This window comes from Accipiter gentilis, chromosome 29, assembly GCF_929443795.1.
Source record: "Accipiter gentilis chromosome 29, bAccGen1.1, whole genome shotgun sequence".
In the NCBI taxonomy this organism is placed as follows: Eukaryota; Metazoa; Chordata; class Aves; order Accipitriformes; family Accipitridae; genus Astur; species Astur gentilis.
In genome coordinates this window covers 17,143,136-17,160,759 of record NC_064908.1, presented here as the reverse complement: position 1 = coordinate 17,160,759, position 17,624 = coordinate 17,143,136, and the positions used below count along the sequence as shown (strand labels likewise).

At 43.6% G+C, this 17,624-nt stretch overlaps 2 protein-coding genes across 4 annotated transcripts in view; one reads left to right on the top strand and one right to left on the bottom strand.

The window, feature by feature from the left end:
- Window positions 1-17,624, top strand: part of VAV2 (vav guanine nucleotide exchange factor 2) — a 462,631-nt gene that overhangs the window by 233,075 nt on the left and 211,932 nt on the right. The gene's annotated exons all lie outside the window — the stretch shown is intronic.
- WDR5 (WD repeat domain 5) lies at window positions 1,354-16,218 on the bottom strand. Of its 3 annotated transcripts, none has more exons than XM_049833052.1 (14): window positions 16,076-16,218; window positions 14,219-14,408; window positions 13,217-13,325; window positions 11,780-11,853; window positions 10,747-10,836; window positions 9,973-10,062; window positions 8,675-8,758; window positions 7,502-7,557; window positions 7,306-7,352; window positions 6,417-6,492; window positions 5,029-5,062; window positions 4,152-4,226; window positions 3,466-3,553; window positions 1,354-2,445 (listed from the first exon to the last, which is right to left on the bottom strand). In XM_049833052.1, exons 2-14 carry the CDS (start codon window positions 14,297-14,299, stop codon window positions 2,345-2,347), a joined length of 1,005 nt encoding a protein of 334 aa, XP_049689009.1. In that variant the 5' UTR covers window positions 14,300-14,408; window positions 16,076-16,218; the 3' UTR covers window positions 1,354-2,344. The 3 variants fall into 3 exon arrangements, with proteins under 3 accessions (XP_049689009.1, XP_049689011.1, XP_049689008.1); XM_049833054.1 differs by lacking the exon at window positions 16,076-16,218 and adding an exon at window positions 15,402-15,611; XM_049833051.1 differs by lacking the exon at window positions 16,076-16,218 and having other exon boundaries at window positions 14,219-15,377.

Below are 17,624 nucleotides of genomic sequence, written 5' to 3'. Positions count from 1 at the left end.
CCCCTGGATGACAGCTTACTTCCCCATAGCAGGTTGCAAACCAGCCGCTATAAGCCTGCGCCTAACACAAGCAAAGCTACGTCTGTCCTACTACACAAGGGCGAGCCAGCCCAGCCTTCGTACAGACCTTGTTTTCAGTACTGCTCTTTACAAGATTAGCTAATCCCAGCCGTCAAACCACCACTGACATGCCAGGCTGGATATAATTATAGCTAAGTACAGCTCATGGAGATAGGCCCCAGCATTATTCCCAGGTGGGAAACTAGGGACTTAAACACAACCTTTACAAAGGACAGCTTTCTAGTAAATCCTTTACACCAGGGCTCTTCAGTCTGGGGGAAAAGAATATCCCTGCTCAAGAGATTTCCTCCTGATGGCAGGAAAACCATTTCCCTTCTCCATAGTTCTTTGGCTCAGAGGGCAGGGAAAGCCACAGCCCAGCTGGGCAAGCAAAGCCACTCACACAGTTACCGGGAAGTACTATGCTACAAAACACTTTTGAATCTATGTAAAAATGCTTTGCTGGAGTAATATAGCAGCTTCTCCACACTGGTAAAGCAGCACAGCCACATCTTGCACTTGAAAAGTTTCATCGGCCTGTGAGAAAAACACTGAAAAAAAACCTCATGAAGAAATTGATTATTTCAGCAGTAACACTCACTAAGTCTGTGTCCTTTCCTGGGCGTAATGAAAAAACTCAAAAGACAGTGATATTATTAATAGCCATTTTAGCACAAGCTCAACATGAAATCTATTTTTATATTTTAATAAGAAAAGCTATACCTCATGTCTTGCAGCTGTCTTCTTCGCTAAGGGTAAAGCAAGGCAGTCTCTGAGCAGCCACTAGAGAAGAGGTTTGTACTGGAATTGATTTTCAGTTATTATCAAACACATGAGGTTGATACCAAAAAAAATGGATTTTTGCTTCACCAGGAACAAAACATCCCCTTACAGCAGAACCCTTTGGGTGCAATAAAACTTGTGCCTCGACGCAATTCTTAACCAGTGCAAGCTAACTCCTGGATCATCGCTCAGCCTGCCCTGCCCATTCCGCAAGGAGAGGGCAGCGGGATTCCTTTCCCCTTAGCTAAAGGTCTCTGTGAGAGTTTGTACTAATGTTACCTCTGCTGAGGACACCTTCAGTTCAATCCTCTGAGTTTCTTTAAACAAATTTTGACTTGAGTTATGCTCCTCTTTTCTCTCTCCACAACAGATATAAAGTACCACGCCGCTCCTCCTCCTCCCCTCCTCACTCAATGAAGCAGCTACAGAAATACTTCCTTCCAAAGGTGTTTTTAAGGGAGGCTTCTTTGGACACAGACACTTCACATTAGTACACTCTTACCACAAGCATAGACATAAAATCCCACCTTTTTATTTTATTATGGCATATGGTATCTTTTTGGATGTGTGAATACCACATGGGTATGACAAAAAGGGAAAGAAATACCAATGCTGAAATAGATACAGAGTCATGCCATTATCAATACAGTTTCATACAATGGATTTTCAAGATACAAAAGTCTGGGTTTTTCCTTTTTACATTGAAATAACTTTACAGTGTTCTGTGAGCTTGCTTTATAACCAGAAGAGAAAAAAATTAAAATATGCCGAGAACAACTACAAGCAGGATTCATTTTAATGGTTAACAGAAGAACTGTAACTTTGCTCTAGAACAGCATCTATTAAACACACGTAACAAGAGGTAAGCAACTATACAGAAGGTAAGAGGAGATTTCACCACAGGAGTCAAGTTGGGGCAGGAATAGGGAAATCTGGAACTGCATGGTTTTATTTGGTCACGAAGTTTGAGCTGAGTGTTTAAAATGAAGCACCCTTAAAGATGCAGTACTCCTATTTAAAACAATACAGAAACTTCCCAAGAGACTAGAACCTACATTCTGGAAATAAAAAATAAAAAATTAGACATTTAAAAAAATTCCACACATCTCTAGGCTTGTGACTTAACTTACTGTTACAAAGTAGACTGGCAGCTCTTCCTTAAGCAGCAACTGTGCCCAGAAGTAATGCCACCATAAAGTACAGTATCTTTGGGGTGTCCAATACAAGGCTGACACTTCTAACGCGATGTCAGAATGATCCATTTGTCTGCCAAAAGATTAGGCAAGAAAAGGAGACACTGCATCTTTTTTTTTTTTTTCACCACGTTGCCCGGTTCTAGCATAGAGCTAAGACGTTTTCTTTGGGCCAAGACTAACAGAAACCACTTTATCAAATATTCTTCAGGTTTCCTGCCAAACTGGATTTATTATTCTCATGTGGTTTTTTATTATTTTTTTTAAAAACTTTTTTCCTGACAGTCTCTAAAGTGATACTGGAACGTTTAACAGTCACTCTTCCACAGTTTAATTGTTTTGTCGTTTTCTAGTGCCGCTGATGCAATGATGTTTTCTGTTGGGTGACAAGCTGTTGAGATTACAACATCTAAGCAAAAAGAAAAGATATACAAATATCATTATTTACAGCAATGAAATCTGGTTCATAGAAGGCATTTCTGAAAATGAATGTGTATTGCTACTGCATTTTAAAAAAGCATAGCCAAGTTACTATTTCTGTGTAGCAGAATTACAAACACATTATTCATAAATATTTTCCAACTATTGCTTCTCTGTGAGAGGTAACACTAGCAAAAAAAGAATTGAGAGTAGTAGTTGGAAAATGTTTGACAGGTTTCAAAATGTGAGAACGCTCTAGATTCCAGTTCTTGCTTACTTCACAGGCAAAACTCTTGGCATATTATGTCAGACACAGCTAATAAAAACCCAGCTCGTTTTTTTCTTTCCATGTAAGGCATTTCCAGCATCCTATTCAATGCTTAGATAGCACTTCATCTTCAGAGCCTTGCCCTAGCCTGAAAATGAAAACCTGCTGCCACTGCCCCCACTTAACAGTCCAAATCAATGGTCTTGCAAAAGAATAAACGTGCTTAGATTTCACAGCACAGTTCCTTCTAGTCAGTACAGTGAAAGTGTTGCTTTCTTACGGGATTCAGACTGAAGTACCCACCAGGTGACATCTCAATACGTGCTCAACTCTGCCTTCAAAAACAGGCATGCATACATATAGACATTTACGAACAGCAGGACCACACCAGTCCTTGTCCTTTCAAGAGCTGCAGCTTTAGAAGGTGTTAACAGGCAATTCAAAGTCACTAATATTATGAGTCACTTAAATATCTTGACCAGTTCTGAACTCAAGGAAATCTCTTTTATAAGTTGATGTCCAAGTTCTCACAGTGAAAGAATAAACACTTGCAATGCCCATAAAAAAAACCCTTCATAAAAAGGAGCTAACTCCTACGGTTCAATTAAGCTTCAGCCGGTCAAGAATTTATGGGTCTGACAGTCAAAACTAAACATCAGAGAGAAAATGTTCAAGCTAAGCCCTCATTACAAGCTGACATGAGGGATATTCCATCAATAAAAACAAAATCCTCTTCCACACCTGTGTGTCCTTGTAATTTCTGTACAATCTCTTTTGTCTGAAGGTTCCAAATATAAACCAGGTTGTCTTCTGAACCGGACACAATCCACTGGAAGGGCAGAGAAAAAACACAGTTATTTTAACCTTTCTCCTCATCTATATCTACCTGCTATTATTCAGTAAACATTTCATCGTCATCATATGGAAGGGAACTTCCAACATTATATGACTGCTTGATGTAGTTCATTCTCTCTCAGCCTCTATTCAGTGCATACAGGAGGCAGAAAGCTTATGCTGGAGGACAAAAACTAACAGCAAAAAGCGCTAAGGTGGTTCTGTGTTAGGACTTAATCTCTGCTGATTTGTTGCGTCTTCTTAACCAGAACACACCAACCTACCACCTGAGGGCCGACTGCTGCATGGCTATGGCAAATGGATACACCCGCAGCCACTCTCCCGCTGCAGGAAAGTCCCTTTCTACTGCTGCCCTGGTGGGAGCCTGCAGTGGGACAGCAGGCCCACCTCAAGACACAGACACCAGAGGCGCTCAGAGGGACTTTCCTAGGACACCCCCCTTCTCCCACTGTACCATGGCACCTGTGAACCAGGACCCACCAAAGATTTCCATCCCCAAACTATTGTTTCTTCTACAGAGAAAAGCAGTAAAAACTGCACGATGGTAAAAAGTATCTCAAATAAACACTAACCTTTCCACCAGTTACAGAGAAATTTGCAAATATGCAGTACTTCTCATTTTTGTGTCCTGTGTATGTCTTCAGGCACTGAAAGGGAAGAGCCACAAGACATTACTACAGCTGGGAGGTAGTTTTCTCAGTTAAGAACAAACTCTCTTGGCAGAAAAGACTAAATGTCTGCCTGTGTTTCCCACCCTGCCAACTTATCTAGAGGATGCAGAGGGCATCTCTGCCCTAGAACACTAAACAATTTTGAAGGGGGGGAGGGGGGTGGTGGTGGGGAGGGGAGGGCAGGGAAAGCCCTACATTTGTCACTTTGTCACACCACAGAGAAAGAGGGCAACAGCAATTTATTGTTCGTAAAGAGAAAAATGCAGAACTGTGGCTTTACTTAATATCTCAGGACTATGCAGGAGCCCAATCACTTTTTTTTTCCCCCCAAATGCATCTTTAGTCATAGAATCATATCAAATCAGAGAATGGTTTGGGTTGGAAGGGACCTTTAAAGGTCATCTAATCCAACCCTCCTGCAGTGAGCAGGGACATCTTCAACTAGATCAGGTTGCTCAGAGCCCCGTCCAACCTGACCTTGAATGTTTCCAATGTTAGAACCTCTCTGGGCAACCTGTTGCAGTGCTTTACCACCCACACTGTAAAAAAATTTCTTCCTTGTATCTAGTCTAAATCTACCTCCTTTTAGTGTAAAACCATTACCCCTTGTCCTATCACAACAGGCCCTACTAAAAGTTTGTCCTCTCCAATAAAGGGCTACTAACACTTTTCTCTATAGTATTCATAAAACGTTAAGTAAGTTTAAAAAGCAGGTATGAAATCCAGATTTTCCTATAAGCTTAGCTAAGTCTACATAGCGAGACAGGATTGTTTTTACCTTTCCTTTACTGTAGTCCCAAAGTTTAAGAGTGCTAGAAAACAACAGAAAAACAAAGATTTTAGTTCTTGAGGTTTTTCCATCTGACAATTTCCTAGCAGCAGAAAAAGCTTCTCCATACCAGAGTTCTTAAAAGTCTACATGGATCACTTTAGCCTGGCTTTGGAATGCAGCGTTAGTTAACCTCAAAGTATCAGTTTTACTCCTCTATAAATAATGACCAGACAATTAGCAAAACGAAACAACGGGCAGGATAACAGACAAATGACAGCAAGAAAGGATAAGGTGGTTTGGCAGACATCCCCCAATTCCCAATGCATCCAAAAGATTCATACAGGTTTCATTAGACATCATCCTTCTCAGGGTGAGAAGCCCACTAGAATCAGGGATGGCCCTACAAACTATCCCCCTTCCCCCACCTGTTTTAAAATCAAACACTGCTGAAAGTAGATACAGACCAAAATACAAACACACTGCCCTAATTTTTCAACTTGCAGTCCTGCACCAGGGTGTTTCAGGGGAGTGAACACTGGACTGAGGCATCCTCAACCCATTTAAGCCTAAGCCAGTGCAGAGCAAGTGAATAATCACACTACTGAATACAATTTGGACATAAAGCAAGTCACCTGTTTCAGGCAAGCACTAGGCTCTTCCACAGACTATGCAAGCCCCATGCATGTCCAGATACAGGCCAGCTGTACTGATACCCAGGCTACTGTCAGAGCTTGCAAGATAGTCCCCTTTCTCTTCCTCAGGGAGCCTAACCTGCGTTTTCTCTGCTTTTCATTGACTAGTTGAAAAAAACCAGGCAACAATCTGTGGCATCCTTTGTACAAAGACGCTCAGAAAAGGAGGGCATCAACCTCACAACCTAGGAAAGGAAGGTCTCACGAAAACAACAGCATCATTACCGTCTCTGAATGGAGACGATAGACCAGCTAATCCCTTCTTAGTAGCTGCATGGAAATTCCCCAGGTGAATCATTCACAGTACAATCGGCCCACCTGCCCTGCTTTTATACCTTACACACAAAGTTATTTATACATTGCAGCCTTTTATAGGCGAGGTTTTCTGTCTCTCGATGTTACAAAAGACTCATACAATTAATGCAAGGAAATGCTGAGGTTTTGAAAGGTACAAGAAGGAATGAATAGGTGTTGCAGCCACTAAGCAGTGCTAAGACTTTAAGAAGACTCAAGTCCTGCCTGTGCCATTAGCGAAGCACAACACCTTGCAGGCTTTTCAAGTTAGATAGTATATATGAACTTGTGTAGTATCATTACTAAGATAGCTAAAGAGCAGCAAAATAAAGTTTTATCTGATACTTAAACACTTCAACGCCTGTGGGTTTGTTTTTTTTGGTTTTTTTTTTTTTTTTAAATACTTACTTGTCCAAAGTTGCAGCTAGTATGTATTTGCCATTTGGTGAGAATTTCACAAAAGACACAGGAGGGTTATCATCATCTACAGTGACAATAAAAGCAATAGTAAACAGTGCACGGTTGTATTGTCTCATTGACAGAGAATTTCTTTTGACAATAATTTGTTGTTAATCTTTTCACTGAAAGAAGCTTTCAGTTTTCTTGTCCCTTGGTACTTCAAGAAAGATAGGTATAGGAAAGGTGCTTGTTTTCATTAATTTAAGAAAAGGATATTGAGCATTCTGCTCACAAACATTTTAAATAATCCTTTATAACTGAACTTCCCTTCCGTGCATCAACACTTAGAGCAAGACCATATCTCTACCTTTTAAAAAAATCATTATATTAAAATACAAGCCACTGATTTGCAGTGCTATATAACTTGCCTATATAATGCTTTATAAAAATATGAAGGACTAGGGAACATATGCCCAACAGGTGGTTTCCTTTTACTAGCTATGTTCACAAGATACCTTCATGCATCTTGCAATAAAAAGGCAGCTTGTGTAGTCACAGACTACCTGCTTCCATCACATCCAACAGCACAAACAACTTTGTTGCTGTTTTGAACTGCTGCACAACAAGCACTACACAGCTGAATGGTAGAAAACTTGGAAAAACTCTCATTTGTCCATCTAGACTAAACAACACTCAAAGCTTAAGCAAGTTTCCCTTCATGTGAAAGGATAATTCCTCTTATTGCAATAGGTAAGAGGACAACAGCGTACTAACAGAATGACAGGTAGACAGTAAAATAGAGGTTAAGGAAGCCACTGTTCATGGCAATGATGCAGCATATCTATGTCACAACTTAACAGTGAAAAATAGAGCACCAACAAGAAATGTTCCTACTCACCAATCAGTGTTTTCAAGCACTGGCCTGATGCTGTATCCCAGATTCGACTATTAAAAACATGAGAATCATTACTATTGGTTTTGAAGTCTTTGTTCCAATTTTAACATTACAAATACAAGCCTTTTTTTAAAAAGTCCTTGTTTTTTTTAAGTGCAAAAGGTCTGAACAGTGCCACAGACAAGAAATAACCACTTACCAGAGTCCATCATAGCTACTTGACACTATCAGGGATCCATCACGATTAAAATGCACCTGTAATATTACAGAAGGGGAAAAATAACTTTACTGATGTTCATATAGATCAGATTTTTAAGCTCCACTGAAAGTACTTATCTTCCATTACTGACACTGCAATTCACATAGATAGAAGCAGAAAGTCAACACAACATACAAACAATAGGCATGCGTTCAGATGGGTAACATGATTAAAACCAAGATTCTTCCCCCCCCCCCCCGCCTAGTTTGTCTGGCATAATTATAAAGAGGGTTGGATGTTAACTACAGCTGTTCATTCAAGCATCAGGAACTGGAATACATGTTTCTTCAGAAGCTAAGAACACATGAACACACAGATAGTCTGTTCAGACAGCATTAGTTGCTTGAATAATAGTAGTATCGAGCCTGGGGATAGTACCTTATCATTTTAAGGGCATGGAATTTAACCTCATACATAGCCATGTATATGTTTTAAGATCAATTTATTGCCTTGAACTACACCTCAAAATACTGTTATTTTAAAGAATAATTACTGCTAATGTACATTTGTAAGTGTGAAATATCTTCTACACAAGGGAGAACAATCATGTAACAGCCGCCATGGTTTGGCACATCTGAGGCTCAAATTTTTTTCAGTTTCCTTCACTTCAAAAACATTAAGAGTCGCACACTTTCTGTTTTTCCTTTATTGGAATGGATATTGCTGTATTCCAAGCTCCTTTCACCTATTAAATGAATGAGGTTTGAAACAGAGTGTACTACAGAACTACCCTGCTCTGGACTTTAGTAATAGCTTGGAACAACAGGAAAGCAACAGACATACAGGTTGTTCTCTGAGCCTCAAGTGACCACAGATCCATGTCCCAGCATCAGAGTGCTAGACTCGGGCATGACCAGCACACTACTATTCACTGCTCCCCACATTAACACCCAAGACCACAATCCGTATCAATCTTACAGAAAACACTGTTCATTTCATTCTGTTTGAGCAATGACCACTGGCAAATCCACCACAGCCTATCCCCTACACTGTGTAAGGACTTGACAGTAAGAGTTAGAGCACAAACCCACTTCTCTACAAACAGAAGTAGAAAAGGAGCTCTGCTAAACAAAATAAGCATGTTAGTGTGCTCATTTATCAGAAGGGACTTACAGCTGAAACTGGGTCAGAATGAGCAGGCAACGTCTTGAGGCACTTCCCTGTTTTCACATCCCATATCCTCACGCTTTCGTCAAACTGAAGATTGAAGAAATGCACAAGGTGGTTTAATGATGCACCTATTCGAGGCATGCAAGGTGTTATAGCTTGACTAGACAGACGTGCCTTCCTGCAGCTGCACTGCAGCTGCATCAGAACGCCTAGGACACAAGCACCACTCAGGGCAAAAATAACAGACTGGGAACATAGCTCCCTAAACTCTTCCTCTCCGTGCAGGAAATCTGCATGTTAAAGATGGGTTAAGGGCTTGACTGTGTCCCCAAGCAAAGACAGCAGTGGCACTGTGCAGTTCACCCGACTACAAGCTGTGTTTGTGGAGGAAGAGAGAGAATTGAAATGGTAAGGGGTTGTGTCCGGTACCCACTGCTCCCAACCCTTGGTAACATGGCATAATTAACACCATTTTATAAGGCAAGCAGCCATTCTCTGTGACTGAGCAGGTCAGGTATTTGTTCCCTTTCCCTCCTCATCAGGCCCTGAAGGTCCTATGAACCAAGCAGACAAACCAAACAGATTTCTTCTTCCCCTCCCTGCCAGCCTCAAGATTGCTGGGTGCCAGGCCAATTACCACCTTCCTCGCTGGCCTTGAAGGTCCCAGGCAGCAGGCCAACCTGGTGGCAGTGATCACCCTGTCCCAGAATGCGGAAGCATAAAAGCACACAGAGCACGGTCTAAAAAAAAAAATCAAGCAGTTACAAGTCCTAAGGAGGGAACCTGGACCAGAACTGCTGCTGGATAGTGAGACCATGACTGCTCTGATAGCCAGGGACACCCCCACCATCATCTGCTTCCTCCGAGGACTGACTCGTATTCTTTTATTTTATATGATTTTTAAGTCTAGATTGTGATTGTTATATTGATACAGCAAGCCATATATTAAGATCTGACCTGATCAGCAGAGGGTCCAGGTGACCAGAAGTCATACTTTGAGTTAAGTTAGAAACTAGGCGATTACAAATTATAAATTAAGTTGTATTATAAATTCTGTATTACGCTGCCTGTAAATTGTACTACATTGATTCTGCTTGTAGAAATCCTGTGCCATTCTAATCATAAATTCTGTGCTACACTAATCATAATATCCTGTTAAGAAAATAAAGCTTTAATTGTAACTACGTTTTAGTGCCATCATCATTCTGCCAAGGATCCCTAAAATAATCTGTCTGTCCCCTTAGTGTCAGGGGTACACAGTACTTGCTTTGCACAAAGGGAAAAAAAAAAAAATCACTTACTGATCCAGAAACGATGAGGTTTGACTGAGGGTTGAAGTTGCAGCAGAAAACGTAGTTACTGTGCCCTTTCAATGTCTTTAAGCACTTACCCTGAAATAAGATTTAGCGCAGTTAAATATACAGCATCCTTCAGTGTGATAAATGCATTCAGATAAGCTGCATTAAGGTTAATCACTGTGTAGCACACAAAGAAACCATCTCTAACCCCAGATTTATATGGGCAGAGGACCAGCTACAACAAAACAACAGGAAAGAAAAAAAAACCACATTTTTAATGACTGGAGTCAACTTGCAAACCATTTGGGCAACTCAGGAGAACCAAGCAGTTTAACATACTTAATCAAAATTCAACCAAATCATCCAGTGCTCATTGTAATTGCAGAAAAGGAAGGGGGAGAAAACCAAAACCAAGTGAAGCTATGATAACGAGTTACAAAAAGGTTTCATCTGAGAGGCTGCTTTCAGAAACAAAGCCTGTGGTTGCATTGCCACCGTAAGGCTTAAACGCTCTCAAAAGATAACCAGGCTCCTCATGGCACCCATAAGCATCCTCCTCTTTCTGAATGCAGACGGCATAACTCACTCATCCTCACAGCCCATTCAACTAGCAGCTCGTTATAAGCAGGAAGGAGCGAGTACTACCCAAAGAGGAGCCAGTGCTTAAAATTCTACCTTTTCTCTCATCATAGCACATCAAGGCTGTCTCTCAGAAGAACATGAGTTAAGATGCCAGTGCTGGGGAGAAGGAAGGTAAATAATAGTTTCTGCTCTTACCGAGCTTACATCCCATATTTTGAGAGTTTTATCATCGGAGGCAGAGACAAGAAGGTTGGAATCTGATGACCAAGCAACATCAGAGATACCCTAAAACAAAGGAAAACAATTCTCTTCTCAGCTCTGTTTGTTCACTGACACAGGAAAATGGAAAACACAGACTGCATATTATATTCACAGCTGAAGCCTGGAAGAAAATTCAGCATTGAGCTGAAAATCCATTGATTTGACTGGGTTAAGAGCTCCTTTGATACTTGTTCATTTTAAGCTGAGCCATATACTCCAAAAACATCAATGGCTTGTTCACATAGCTCTTACTGTGGCCACCAACACCCTTTCATGGAATTCATAAACAGTATGCTATATAAACTAATCTGAATCAGTGGCTTCTCTTCATGACAAATGGCTTGCTCTTTATGGTTTGAGTCCCTAAGGGCCGGAGAAGAGCAAGATTCTACTGTTTTTTCTTTTGGTGAATCTTCATTTTTACTTAGGAAACTTCAGCACATAAGAAACTTTAGAAAACAAAACCAAAGGGTTTGGGAATTTGTGTTTTCTTTAGAACTTTGCAGAATGAGTAAGTGTTGTGTTTATGTAGGCAAACCCACAAGAAAAATTCAATCTCCTTAAAAGGCAAGCCATTCTGCTCCATATACGAAGGAAAGATGGAACGGGGCACAGTGTCAGAGTTCACAGGGATTTTCACCCAAGAAGGCACTGCCCCATGTCTGAGGTTGGTGTTCCTGAAATGGAGGGACTCAAGACAATGGCTAGGCAGTGTGCATGCAGGTACTTCATTATCAGCCTGCACTTCACCCATATTTCCAGCCTGACCTGGTATTACTTCAGCAATTCCAGTCCCAGGCTGTTGCACAGGACTGTATAAACAAAGAAGTACAAAAGGAGACTGAAGAACAAACCTTCTACACAAATCAAACTAACCAAGAATGGAAATTTCTGGATGAGGAAAAGAAAGCAAAATTCTTTACAAATAAATACATATTCAAGTGCACAGTAGTCTCCTCATACTTACCAGTTTATGACCAGATATTGTTTTTTCAAACTTGCCATCATACGCTCCCCAAATTTTAATGAGTTTGTCAGCAGCTGGAAAAGAACGTGCCAGTTAAGAGATTAACAACACTAACAGATAGAGCTGTCCCTTCCAGGTGGAAAGAAACATGCTAACTACATCTCTGCAAACACTGCGTAGTTCTCCCTCCCCAGGCAGACCTAAGTGTATAAGGTAATATGTAATTGGTAAAGAACAGTTTCGTACAGGCCAGACTGCAGCAGCTGAGATTACCTAAACTGCCTGGAATGCACAGAGTCTCCAGCCGCTTTAGTTTCTCTGATGACAACTTGGGTTTCTACTTTTGTTTTAGATTGCCAGTGGTAAAAGTAGCACCGTTCCATAGAAATGCTGCAACGCTTTTCCCCAAAAAGAACAAAAATTACACCACAAGCTGGACTGAATTAATGCCTGCAAAAACCCAAACATATTATCCGTGTTAACTTGCAAAACACACCAGAGAAAAAGGCTGATATTTGCCGGAGGTAGAGGGTGGAAAACCTGGGTGGGGGAGAGGGGGGGACTTTCATGAGGACACTTGGAACATAAAAATTATTTATATATGGTACACTGCACTGGTCTTATTAAGGCTATGTGCAGTTAAGCCAAAGACCTAAGTCATTCCCATGTCCAGAATACATTCAAGTGGCCCTCACCATCATATTCAACAATGTCCTTCTTTCCTATTGCCCTTCCATTACATACGGATCCTTTCTGGATCGCTGAGGGTCATATAAATACATTTTCAAAGGAAAGCTGTCAAGCAATGTTGACTACCAAAAAAATTTCAGGAAATACCAAAGCTGACAGGAAGAGGACTTGATCTACCACTTAAGACAGCAAGTAGTGAAACACTATTTATAATGACCTTCTGCACATTTCACTGGGGTAATCAAAGGCTCTGACTTAAAACACCACAGGCACACAGGACAGAAGCACGTGGCCAGTCCTCCATACCACACTCTACAGTCCAGTCTAGTAGCACAAAGCTACCTTCCTTATTTCCAAGAGCTAAGCTTTTGCCTGCAGATACTCTACACAAAGTTTAATTTAAAATCTTAAGCTATGTCTTTAGCAATACAGAACAGCACAAGGGTTTCCTTTGCACAGGAAAAGAATCTTGTGTTTGCTTTTGCCCGTTTGCTCAATAAAGGAAGCTAAACAGGTGAGGACTCCCCAACTTGACAACGCATCGAAGATCCAGTGTTCAAAGTAACAGAACTTAAAAAGCTTAAAGCAGATTATCTCAAAGACTGACAGCTTTGGTATTGCTCCTTTTAAGAAAAACCATGACACTACATCCCTCCTCCATCTGATGGAGGTAACACTAAAGACAGGCAGTACTCCAAGGCCCACAATTGCATATTTTAGATGAGATAAAAAGAAAGCAATACTTACAGGAGCTGGCTAGCCACTCCCCATTAGGACTAAACTTTACTGATGAGACTGCCTTTGTATGTCCCGCTAACGTGAACTTTAGAGCATAGTTTGGTTTTACTGGCGCAGGCTGTAAAAAAAAAAAATGCATGAATGAGTTGAGTAAATTCCAAATTTAGTATCTCAGTGACAAGCACTGTATCAGACTGGGTCAGCATACAGTAATGGACAGCATGGACGTTTACCGTAACAGAAAGTCCAACGTTTACATTTCCCCCCACCCTCCAAATTCAAAAAACAACAAAAGACACACCCTTGCTGTCTGGGGCCAGCAGTGCCTTATTGTTGCATGCAGAACACCAACTCATCCATGACATGGATTTCATCCAAGCCAATAACAAACAGGTGAGAGTAATCCAACAGTCCAACCGTAAAGTGCTTGGTAGATCAAAATAATACTCCTGGTATTGATCTGCGTAGTGCTTTTAAGCATTTGCAGTTTTCATCTTTATCACGAATTAAATCACAAGCCAATTCCTTCATACCCCTAAAATCCCTTTTTTTTTTTTCTTTTCCCCTTTTTACCCTTTGCGAAGGCTTCACGGTTAGTCAATAACATCTCCTTTGAGCATCTGCAGGCTTCAAAGAATCTGAATAATGACTGCTTCCCCACTTTGCAACTACGATCACAGATTCACCAATTCTCCAGTCACCTCTAGGCATTCCAAGGATACAACTAACCTGCCTTTTTAATGCTCAAACTGACAAGTATTATTTTGTTAGCAAGAACTTCCACAAGACAAAAAAACCCAAAACCCTAGCACTACAGAAGAGGCTGTTCTCCATCCGCTTTTCCCATAAAATCCTCAGCACGTTTTCAGCTCGAGACAACAGCAGAAGCAAGATCTGGAGAAGATCTTAATCTATATGAGAATTCAGTTCTCTAATTCTGGTTTGCCTGTTGAATATGCAGGTAGTTGCCATGTGTATTTACACGAATATTGTTCGGAGCCCCACACACACCTTGCTCTGATTGGTTGAGGAGGAAGGAGTAGATTGTGTTTTGGTGGATTCTGCATCTGGCTTCTTTTCTTCTGTTGCCATGGTTCTGAAGCTGGCAAATGAGACTTATGGTGCTTGAAGGGGAGAATGAATGTGCTGCTTCAAAAGGCAGCCCTTGCCACAGAGAGGAGAACCGCACTGAAATGAAAACCTGGAAGAAAAACAAAATATTCTCATTAGCTGTCAAAACGATTCTCAGCAGCTAGAATAATGAGATTAGCCTAACTGCAGGTCACCAGAAACCAGTAAGAAAACCTATATTCTCTATCTGTTTAGCAACACAGCAGTATTTTAGGCCTTCAGACCTACTAATGTGCAAGACCAAGAACCCAAGCCATGGCCTTTTATCACTTCTTGGAAAGCTTTTTTCCACTCTGCTCCATTCCAAATAGAAATAAAGCAGAATAGTTTTTAGGCGTGGCACGGTTTTCATATCATATTCCCCAAAATACTTCTAACAAGTATTTAGTACACAGTAAATACAATGGTCTGTACAAAAGATGGAAGGAAGAGTCCAAGGCCTTTTTCTCAGATTTATTAAGGTACAGAATACAAGATCATAACGAACACAAAAAATAGAGGCATTTCCAAAGCTTAGGACGCTACTTGATTCCTTTCATCTCAGAATGCAAGTATTTCAGTCTCATATTTCCCTCCTAAATGGTTTGAGCATCAAATCATGCCCTTCTCTGCCTGAGCCTTTCACCTGACTGAAAGCCAACCTTGTATTAGTCTCACCAGACTTGCTTTCCGTAACAAAACCTGATGAAGAGCTGTGCCAGTATTCGGTAATCAGGGCTGATGCTGCAGAAGGAACAAGTCTCCATTGCAGCTCAGCTACATTTCGGCTTAGTAACAGAATAACCTCCAGCTCACACGGTAAGGATTTGCCTTCAAAGTACGCTCGCAATATCCCACCACCGCTACCATTCTTTTTGCGGGCGGCAGCAGATTTGGGAGCAATAGCGTTGGCTCTCCCAGCCGACTACTGGCATTTTAAGCATCTCCTTCTCGGGAGGGGAAGGCAGGGCGCAGAGCAAAGCGCTACCAGTTGCCCGTCTGCTTTAATAAGCCCTCTCCACAGCGTGGATAAATCACTGCTCGCAACAATAAGGAATTAAAAGTTTTCTAATGCAGATCAGACCCTTTTCATCTGGAACTAATCTGGGAACTTCGGCGAGCACGCAGCCCCGCTGCCAGCCGCACCGCAGCATCCTCCCGCACTAAACCCGAGCTCCAGCACCTCGCCGTCCCCAGGCTCCCACGCCCGTGGGGTTCGGGGTGGGGGGGAAGAAGAGACACGCGTTCCCCACAAACCCCCAGCACCGGCACAACCCCCGCCGCCGGCCATACGGCCCCGACACACCCACCGGCTACCAAACGCCCCTTCCCCGCCCGCCCTCGCCACGCTTGGGGGAAAAGGGCGTGGAAGTTCCCCGCAGGGGGTCCCCAAACTTTCGGGGGGGGGCGGGACACACGGGACGAGCCACCCCCCCCCCCCCCCCTCCATCCCCCCCCCGCGGGGGTTTTGCAGAGGCGCCCGCGTGCCCGCACCGCCGCGCGCCGGCCCGGGGGTCCTCGCGCGGGAGGAGGTGGGGGGGGGGGGGGGGGAAGAGGAAAGGCGGGAGGGTGGCGCGCGCCCCGCCGCGAGGGCGGGCGGGGAGGGTTGAGGAGGGGGGAAAGGGGGGGGGGGGGGAGCTCCGCGCGCTGCCTGAGGGAAGGCGGCGCCGCGAGCGCGGGGTAAACGGCGGTGCGGGAGCCCGGCGGTGAGGAGACGGGAAAGGAGCCGGCCCGCCCCCGCGCCTCTCGGTGACTTACCGGGGGAAAGGGGGGGAGGGGAACCGGCGGCGGCGTTGCCGCCGCCTCCTCCTCCTCCTCCTCTTCCGCGCTGAGGAGGAGCGCGGCCGCGGGAGGGGAGGGAGGGGGGACGCGGCAGCGGCGGCAGCTCCGGGGCCGCCAGGCGCGGAAGAGGGGGGGGGGGGGGGGGGAATGTGGGAGGGCGCATGCGCGGTCCGGGCCAAAGGCTGCACAATGCCCCTCTCTCTCGGGAGCGCTACGGCAAGGCCCGAAAACCAAAAAAGCAGCGCTCGCGCGCCTTAAAGGGCCAGGCGCCGCCTTCGTTTCGCCCTTTCTCCCGCCCTCCCTTCCACTTTCCCGAGCTGAGCCGCGGCGGTCGGCGGGGAAGAGGCTCTGAGCTCCCTGTCGTGCTCTCCCTCCGCCACGGTGTACGGCCCCTGAGCTGATGCCCTTGCTCCGGGCGGCTCTGCGGGGAGCGAGCATCCAGGGCGGCAGCAGCCGAGTGCCCTGCCTGGCGTGTGACGTGTGGTGGGTCTCGTCAGGGCCCCGTCCGGCCCTGCGTGACGTTCCCGTGGAGCACAGATCACCCTGGGCGCTGGCGGTCAGGTACACAGCCACTTAACCCACGGGGACGGCTCTGCTCCCGCGTGTTGCAGTTGTTCAAAAACCGTTGAAGCTGGCTGCAGCGGGGTTAAGATGTCGTTGGGTGGTAATGCGCAGGCCAGCCCCGTTGGAAGCGTACACCAGTGCCACAGATAAAAAACCGTTACGAAAAGAACAAGCTAATTCACAAGGCAGCAACGTATATAATGTATGACGCTGATGTGCGAGACGTTTAACACCATTATACTTGCCTGGGTGAGCATATATCTGTGGCGGGTCTCGGTGTACCAGCGTACAAGGGCCCTGACTCAGAAAAGCATTTAACTTTCATTCATTAAGGCCAAACGGCCAACTTAAAGTTAAGCATGTGTTTAAGCACTTTTCTGGAGAGCAGTGGTTTTTTTCTGAACCACAACGCAACACTGCACAGAACACATTACAGTCTGCTTTCAGTTAGGAGGGAAGAAACAGAGACACGTGTCATTTACTGGCCCTTTAACACAGGAAGATCTTTGGGGTCCAAAAATTCTAGTGGCAGTTGAGAAAGGAAAAAAAAAAAAAAAAAGAAAAAAAAAAAATCCGTGGTACAGTGAAGCCAAAGCCCTTCTCCTCCAGCCTGGCAACCCGCAGCAGAAGTCTGGAGAATTAACTCTGCCGTCTAAACTCAGGGAAGTAAAACACAGACAGTTAGAAGAGCTGCACAGTCTCCAGAACAGTATTAGGAGACAAATCCAGTTAAAGATCCTGTTGCAGATTCTTCCAGATGGTTTTGTCTAGAAGTTTTCACTCTTTTAAAAAATAAACATGACGTAAAATGAGAGAACACAAATCAAATCAGCAGTATAATGCTATGTATTCATATAACTTTCCCATGGCAGGGATAGGGTCTTTTTGTTTTCTTTCATGTTGGAGATAAAAGTGTGTATATTGCCTCTCTTCCCAGTGTCTGCTTTGGAAGTTTTTGCCT